The sequence below is a fragment of the Sinocyclocheilus rhinocerous genome, unplaced genomic scaffold, assembly GCF_001515625.1.
Source record: "Sinocyclocheilus rhinocerous isolate Xijiao unplaced genomic scaffold, SAMN03320098_v1.1 scaffold1626, whole genome shotgun sequence".
Classification (NCBI taxonomy): domain Eukaryota; kingdom Metazoa; phylum Chordata; class Actinopteri; order Cypriniformes; family Cyprinidae; genus Sinocyclocheilus; species Sinocyclocheilus rhinocerous.
The window spans coordinates 193,036-202,153 of NW_015657802.1; the positions used below are offsets into that span (position 1 = coordinate 193,036).

The following is a 9,118-nucleotide window of genomic DNA, read 5'->3' on the forward strand; positions in this document are numbered from 1 at the left end:
ATTGCTTCTATTTTTTTTTTTATTTTTTTTTTTTTTTTGTACTGAGAAGCATTTGTGGCAAACTAAAATATCCTTTAATATCTGTTCTAAACTTGGATGTCATATTTAAGTACATTTAAAATATATTTACTTACATTTTTAAAATGTAAAATGTAGTTTTGCAAAGCGCACAGTTATAAAATTATATGAGACTATTAAAACATGATATTTTAAGATTATCAAAACAATCATTTAAATTTGATTTCATTAATATATTATCTGCAAGTAAATTTTTATATATATATATATATATATATATAAACCTCTAAAATTCACTACCAGAAGCACATTCATTGCTTTTTTTTTCACAAGGTTATGCCAGCCATGTGTTTTATCTTTGTTAATATAATAGCAGTTCATATTATATTATGCTATAGTGTATTATACTTTTGCTTCTTGGTAAAATCCAAATGAAATTAAAATGAAGGTTCTTTTGAAGGTCTGATTAAATCCCTGATTTTGGTTTTGTATGAGTCAGTGGCACTACTCTGTTGTGCTTGAAATGAACACTGTTTGCTCTTAAGCTCACATAATAGCATTGCTATTGTGCTCTGCATAACAAAGATGGGGGTGGTTTCATGGCTGAATGTTCAGTGGAAGCCCAAGTGCTCTTTTCTATGAGACCTCGTTCGAGGAGCGAATGTGTAATACGGTTTATTGAATAACCCAGCTGTATTTAGTGGAAACCAGAAGACAAGACTAATGAGACTACTTCAGTCCAGATACTGAAGTATTAATAAGCTTAATCAGCAGCTGAATTAAGGATTCACATTGCACTAATTAGGCTCATTTGAATTTAATTGAATAGTCCCTGCTTCTTTTGTGTCTGCTGGGTGGCAGGATTTGTCTCTTTAGGTGTAGTTATTACTGTGTGACTGCATGCAGACATGCTGGTTGTGACATCATGGAATATTATTATGCACTTATTAAGTCATTTAACATGGTCTTGATAATGATAACTTTGTATTGACTTTGATATTGTATGTACCGATTTAAAGATCAGGTCTGTGTCCACGCCTTCAATATATGCTTATTTCCAAGTCAAAACTGAATTGTAAATAATAAAATTGAGAAACTCATTTAAACACCCATTTCAGCAGCACATGGAATTGCTTTGATAAATTCATCAATAACATACATTTTTCATAAGCAATATACTGGAATACGTTTTAAAGTAAAAACATTTTATTTTATTTATTTATTCCAGGTACTGTTCAGAGGTTGGGGGCAGTAAGATGTTCTTTAAAGAAATTAATTTTTATTTTGAGCAAGGATGAATTAGATCAAAAATGTATGATGTTACAAAACTTGTCTTTTTCAAGTAAATTCTGTTCTTTTGAACTTTATGATCATCAAAAAAAAAAAAAAAATAATGGATTCCACAAAAATATTAAGCTATGCACTTATTAAGTCATTTAACATGGTCTTGATAATGATAACTTTGTATTGACTTTGATATTGTATGTACCGATTTAAAGATCAGGTCTGTGTCCACGCCTTCAATATATGCTTATTTCCAAGTCAAAACTGAATTGTAAATAATAAAATTGAGAAACTAATTTAAACACCCATTTCAGCAGCACATGGAATTGCTTTGATAAATTCATCAATAACATACATTTTTCGTAAGCAATATACTGGAATACGTTTTAAAGTAAAAACATTTTATTTAATTTTTTTATTCCAGGTACTGTTCAGAGGTTGGGGGCAGTAAGATGTTCTTTAAAGAAATTAATTTTTATTTTGAGCAAGGATGAATTAGATCAAAAATGTATGATGTTACAAAACATGTCTTTTTCAAGTAAATTCTGTTCTTTTGAACTTTATGATCATCAAAAAAAAAAAAAAATCATGGATTCCACAAAAATATTAAGCAGCAGCTGTTTTCAACATTATTTAAAAATAAGAAATGTTTATTGAGCTGTCACAGAAATAAATGACATTTTCAAATATATTAAAATAGAAAACAGTTGTTTTAAATTGTAAAAATATTTCATAGTGTTCCTGTTTTACTGTATTTTTACTCTATTTTCAAATTAATAGCCTTTGTGAGCACAAGAGACTTTTTTAAAAAGAATTCTTAAAAATAATTTTAAAATACATTAGTTTGAATTGAATAGTGTGTGGAAATAAAATTGAATCGTTTTGCTTTTGTACTGAATCCAAAACCAGTGAATTGAACTTTCAACTCAAATATTCACACTTTTAATTAGATGTATTTAGACACTTCCTTATTGTGGGTTATTTCATAAAGTGGTTGGGACAAAATCGGCCATGGCAAAAAGTGGTGGAGATATGTCCCACCTATCATAAATAGCCTATGATCTTTATCTGTTTTTCTTTCATCAATTGTTTGTCCAAATGTCAAGGTCAGCCTATGATAAAAATGTTACCGAATTAGTGACATACTGCCCATCTAAATGACAATGTAATATGTTGTTGAAAGGTTTGAGTTACTGATTGCTTCAAGTTCAAGCTGTGTATTATTATTATTATTATTATTTATTTAATGAAATGAATGCAACTGTGCAGCTCAGTGAATCATATCTGATCTTCAGCGATACGCTGAGGGAAGGAGAAATTGGTCTCTCTGGGGTTTTCTTGACTTCAGTTCTCTGAACTCTAATATAGTCATAAATAATAATAATAAAATGTCTGTCTTTGTTTCCTTCCAGGTAAAATAAAGTATTCAGAGAGGGTTTATGACGCATGTATGGAGGCCTTTGACTGCTTGCCTCTTGCAGCTCTTCTAAACCAGCAGTTCCTCTGTGTACATGGTGGCCTCTCACCAGAAATCAACTGCTTAGATGACATTAGGAAAGTAAGCAGCTGTTTATGTTCTGTCCTTTTCCTTACAGCCTTTTTTATAAGAAAACAAGATGTGTTCATGCCTCTTTCTTTCTTTGTCTGTACGCTGCGTTTTGCAGTTAGACAGGTTTAAGGAGCCCCCGGCATTTGGGCCTATGTGTGATTTGATCTGGGCCGACCCGGGAGAGGACTATGGCAGTGAGAAGACGGCAGAGCATTTTAACCACAACTCCGTCAGAGGCTGCTCCTATTTCTTCAGGTACTGGAGCTGAGCTTTGTTCATTGGGTTAGATCTCTCAGATTTTTGAGAAAATTACAGATTTATATACTTCATAATTATACTTATAATAATTACTGTTTCATGATACATTTTGTATATTCCATTTTTTTCTATACTTAAGACAATTGAAAAGTATGAAAAATAAATATTGAAGGCATAATAAAAAAAAAAAAAGCTTAGTTCTTCTTCATATAACAAAAACAAAATAGAAGTTTGTAATGCAACTCAACCCCAGGACATAAAAGTGACTAAAGTGTAAGGAATGGCTGTGTACAGTCTGGGGGTGATTTGGTTATTTTATGTTTATGTTTTTTGTAGATGCTTTTTGTTGTTTATTTTTAAATCATGATATTTTCAATAATACATATTGTTGTAATTTATGCAAATAAAAATCATGGGTTCAATATAGCTTATTTTGAAACAATTATTAGTTATGTAACATTTACATGAGTAATCAATTAAAAAAAAAAATTAGTTTTACTACTATAAAAAAAAACTCAAGCACTTATGTTGCGAATTGGGGGAAAAAGCTGCTTGGAATATTGTTGTAAAACATTTTTCTTTGACCAGATTCTTTGTACTTGCTCATAAACGTGTAACTGAGTCATTCAGGAATCTGTGAGTCGGTGCGGAAATTCTGTCTGATTTGCGCCGACTCCTGGAAATAACCTGATCGGTGTCGCCCAGCTGGTTTCGTTCTGGGTGTAGGCCTATATATATGTGTGTTTATTCACTGTTTGCTTGTCCAGCTGGCATTTGTTTGTACCACGCCAGCTGAATGCTAACAAAGTGCAGGTGGTGGGCTATTAGCTTGAGAGTTCACTGTGTTGAGGCTGAGTGGACTTGAAGAGAACCCCAAAAAGCTGTATTCAGAATCATCCAGTACATTGGCCCGTGCTTCGTTCAGTAGGAGCAAGAGGGGTTGAGATGTTTAAAGGGCTGAAAACTTGCTTGTGGTCTTTCATTATGAGACCCTCAGAAGTTTGTCTTTCTCTTGTTTGACAGTTATGCAGCAGTCTGTGACTTTCTGACAAACAATAACCTGTTGTCAGTAATTAGAGCACATGAAGCACAGGACTCAGGGTAAGTATTGATTATGATGTTTCATGAACGTGGGATTGAAAAAGTTAGTGTTTTCTGTGATAATTTGAGCTTTTGCTAGTTTAATCTTGTGATGTCGATGTAGTCCTTTTGTGTCTGCCAGTTAAAAAAATATATATACCATCTGCAACAGTGGACCATTATTCACTGAATTTGACAAGAGTACATTATCTAACAATGACTGAGAGCACATTGGTCTACACTAGATGCCTTTTTGGCACACTGAGCTAATCTACAACTTAAGAGGTTTGTGTGTGTTTCTGTTTCAGGTACAGGATGTACAGAAAAAGTCAGACAACTGGCTTCCCTTCATTAATTACCATTTTCTCAGCACCAAATTACCTAGATGTCTATAACAACAAAGGTATGTTAGTTTATGTTAAAGTATGTTGGCCATATATTTTGTGCAGGTTTTCTCAAACATTTTTTTTTTTTAAACCAAAGGTGCTTTTCATAACCTCAAACTGTTCTCAGACCCTCAAAACCCCAACGTCATTATTACTGTGGAAACTTAAATCGTAGCACCTTTGATAAAACATTGCGAGTGATGTCACTGAATGCACAATCAACTTAGCAGTCCCATATTCTCAGCTAATAAGAACGAGTTTTTCTTTATATATGTAAATAATTTATGATAAACTTCTGATTTCATATATTTATTGTTGGACTGTGATCGCTGAAGGTTAATGTAACACTTGCCAGCAGTGCAAAGAAAAAATATACACTGCAACTCTGCTGTAATTGTTGCCATACACTGACTCTAAAGTGTCTAGAAATCTAGAAAGTCAAAGTATTAGATGACTGTTCGTGAACCTGTGTGGCAGCCTATCAGGTTGCTTTTCTTTTTTGTTTTCTGTTGGTTTTCATGATTGTGCATGACTTCTCCCCATGTTTTCCTCCTCAGCGGCTGTATTGAAATATGAAAACAATGTCATGAACATTAGGCAGTTCAACTGCTCTCCTCACCCGTACTGGTTACCCAACTTTATGGATGTGTTTACGTGGTCGCTGCCCTTTGTGGGCGAGAAAGGTAGGTGTCCAAACTCAGACCTGAAGCCAGGATTGTGATTTTTAGGGACTGTGAGACTGAGATGGTTAGTAGTGTTTGACAGGCTATGCGGAGGAGAGGCAATAGCGACCTTGTTGATTACGTGTTTTAGTGGCTGACTGTGTCCTCTCAGTGGGAAGAATACAGAAAAACTCAAACCTGAAATGTCATATTTGTGCAAGTGTGTTCAAGGGCACCTTTTACAAAATCATCTGAAACTTCCTGAGCCTTTCCATCTTTTTTATTTAAGTGTACATGGCTGTAAGCCACACATATTTTGTTATAGAACTTAGAATGGTATTTTAAAGAGAAGCTCTAGGAACAATTGACCACTTTGATAAAGAACTTTATGGACAATGTCTTGTAAAACGTCAGCTTATATTGCAGATCTAACAAGAATGTTTGTTTTTTTGTTACAGTGACTGAGATGTTGGTGAATGTCCTAAACATCTGCTCTGATGATGAACTCATGTCAGAGGGAGACGACTTATGTGAAGGTAAGGTTGTTCACACACACACACACACACACACTAGGGCTGTGCAATATATCGAAATTATTGAAATATCGCAAATGTACATATCGCAATATGCATATCGTTACGGCTTGCAATATTTGGGGCCATGAACAAAAGACAGAGAAAATCTCTCACTGCTCTTACCTTAATAACTTTTGTAGCTTAAATAAGAATCAGTGCATATTGAATTCATAGAGTAAATACTAAGCAGTGTTGTATTTTTCCTTTTTATTATTCAGTTCCTAAACTCATGTTAAAATGACAAACCAACAGCGGAGTAAAACTGTTTCATCTGAGTATGTGGCACTTTAAGCATTATCGTATTTTTCTTCAATATCGCACAGCCCTAACACACACACACACACATGTATAATACAATTAAAATTAATTAAAGTTTGGTAAGCTGACTACTACCTTATGTGCTGATTTCCTCTTGCTTCACGTTCAGTGACAATTTAATGCAGAACAGCTTGAATGTGCTTGCTGAGTGAGTGAGTGTGTGTGTGTGTGAGCGTCTGTCTGTCTGGTCATCATCAGCATAGACAGCAGGTCCTCAGAAGTGTCCAACTGTCATTCTGGCTGTCTAAGATGCTTTCCCTGGAGGTCTGATGTCTGCTTGATACTACCTGCTTAGACAGTCTGAATTCACATGATGGTGCACTCTTTTATAAAAACAGTTGTATTGTGAAATATTATTACAATTTAAAGTAACTGTTTTCTATTTTAATGTATTTTTTTATTTAATGAATAGACTATGTAGGATCGTGGTTTTCGCCTTGTGTAATTATTGTACCCAGAAACAGATCTGCTTAAATAATTAGAGCAAAGGTGTGACACTCTTCTGCAAATACTCCCAAGCCCACGCAAGGCTTACAAAATGCTCTCCAAGCTCACCTGTTTTCTCATTTGAGTAATTCCAAACCGTTTAGACCAATACAAGTTATTGTACAAATCTAATAATGCAACATTATGGGTTTTAGAAAAGGTGGAGACGACAGCATTTCCCCATATTTGGAATATTTCATTTAGTTTTCTAACGAATAAAAGCTAAAATAATAATAAATATTATTGAATAATAGTTAATAATAGTGGTAATAACATAAAAAAAATATTATTATTATTATTATTATTACATGTATGCATTTAGCAGAAAATTTTATCCAAAGCAACTTACTTGCTATTAATTATTATTGTCCTCATCATTATTACTAGTAGAACCCGACCGATATGGGTTTTTTGGGCCGATACCGATACCGATATTAGGGAGTTTAAAAAGGCCGATATCGATATATCGGCCGATATTCTTTGTGTATATTGTAGTACAATACCAGTCAAAAGTTTGGACACTTTCCCATTCGTGTGTCCAAACATTTGACTGGTACTATATATAGAATACAGTATATACATAAACAGAATATATACATATATATATATATATATATATATATACATATAAATATAAACACATTTTTTGCAATGATCATTCAAATGTGGTGATCAAACACTTATAATGACGTGACAGAGACATGTAATGGAGGCAGGGCATTTAACAATTTAACAATAAACTTTATTATCCAAAATGAGTCTGACATCGCACTGAACAGTAAAGTTGAAGTTTATTCAACTTTAATTCAATTCAATTCCATTCAGACTTAAGCTTTAAAGCGTTTCATCCAGGTCGCCAGTAGCAAACAATGGAGCGCGCTCTGCTGGACAAACTAAGTAATTACACCATTTCAAGCATTTTATCTGCGTTATATGTTCTGTAAAAAAAAATTTCATATCGGCGGCATATTCGCCGATACCGATATATCGGCGACAGGCTCATATCAGCAAAACGATATATCGGCCGGGCTCTAATTACTAGTAATATATTTCTGTCACAAGGTAGGTCAAAAACACATAAACGAAGGTCTACATTTCAGTGCCTCTCCATATTAAACTGGTTAAATGTAAATTAACTTAATCTTACCCTGCGGTACATGAATCCTGGATGTTGTCATCTGCGATCGTGACGACCAAAATGGGGCTTCTCCCACTTGCATTGTGATCTGTAAACCCTTGCTTGCAAATTAATCTTGTTACCCACCATATTTATTTTAAAATCTTTTATATATCCCTCCATGGCATATTTAAGTCCCACTTGAATGGTGGTCCTTCTGTGTCCAAAATTTATCAAAAGCATCCTGGGACAAGGTTATCACACTGACAGCTGTCATTGTAAGACATTTTGCAACTTTTGTTTGTCTGAGTTAGCAACAGTAACTAAGGGGAGCAGGGCTTACCGATGTCAGTCTGATTCTCAGCGTCTCCACATTTTTGGTTCCTCCCTCCTTAGCTTTTTGGGGGTCAAAGGTCATAAGGGCTGACAGTGTTTTGATGCAGGTTTTGTGTTGGTGCAGGTGGAACTCCAGCTGTCCGTAAGGAGGTGATCAGAAATAAGATCCGTGCCATTGGGAAAATGGCCAGAGTCTTTTCTGTTCTCAGGTCAGTCTGCACGCAATTATATATGTGTGTGTGTGTGTATATATATATATTCACCGTGCTTCTTGGTAATTATCATTAAAGTTATCAAAAAGAAAAAAAAAATTATTGTGTAAAGAGCAGGAAAAACTTCCATGTACAATGAAGTTTTGTTTTAAAGGCACAATATGTAATTTTCACCGCTAGAGGGCGCGTATTCAAAATAAACAAAGAGACAAAGGCGTAGTTTGATGACGCAGTGACTGAGTGTGGAATAATGGGAGTTGTCGTCTTCATCCCCACAGCCGATGCAATCTGACGGGACTCGGGCAGAAATCATGTTCATGGATGAGCTAATGATTTATTAACGTAGTAGAATGAAGCAGGGTGAGGCTGAAAGCTGTCGAAGCAAAACGAGGCTGAACGAGCGTGACACACGGCTCTAAAGCAGCGGAGCATTTATTATGCCAGTCGACCGCTTCCGATCCTTCCGGACGTGGGTATGCGGGGGGGGAGAAAAAGCAGCGCTGTTTTATCATACTAGATACATTTGAAAGTTCTGTTATAATGCTACTCTGTGCGGTCGTCACCGGTCTATTGAAACACACAACATATTAAAGCGTCTTTGGTGTTTCCATGTTTTCTACAAAACAAAACCGGAAATCGAGGGGTTATGACATCATTGGCAGGCGACACTATAGAAACGGTCCGTGTCACTAGTTAAAATTGCTTATTTCTCTGGATTTAAACATTCTTCGAAACATTTGGGATAATGTAAGTACACAAGTCAGCAAAATATATAACACTGCTCTAGTGGTTTTTGGATATTTTAATAAAAAAATCTTACATATTGTGCCTTTAACC

The 9,118-nt window shown here is 34.8% G+C and overlaps 1 protein-coding gene across 2 annotated transcripts in view; it reads left to right on the forward strand.

The window, feature by feature from the left end:
• LOC107721549 (serine/threonine-protein phosphatase 2B catalytic subunit alpha isoform-like) overlaps positions 1–9,118 on the forward strand; it is a 46,747-nt gene that overhangs the window by 23,494 nt on the left and 14,135 nt on the right. For both annotated transcript variants that reach the window (XM_016529625.1, XM_016529626.1), the window contains exons 5-11: positions 2,715–2,860; positions 2,967–3,106; positions 4,133–4,210; positions 4,498–4,592; positions 5,133–5,258; positions 5,696–5,773; positions 8,194–8,278. In XM_016529625.1, the coding sequence (XP_016385111.1) occupies positions 2,715–2,860; positions 2,967–3,106; positions 4,133–4,210; positions 4,498–4,592; positions 5,133–5,258; positions 5,696–5,773; positions 8,194–8,278 (748 nt within the window). The remainder of the gene's footprint in view (positions 1–2,714; positions 2,861–2,966; positions 3,107–4,132; positions 4,211–4,497; positions 4,593–5,132; positions 5,259–5,695; positions 5,774–8,193; positions 8,279–9,118) is intronic.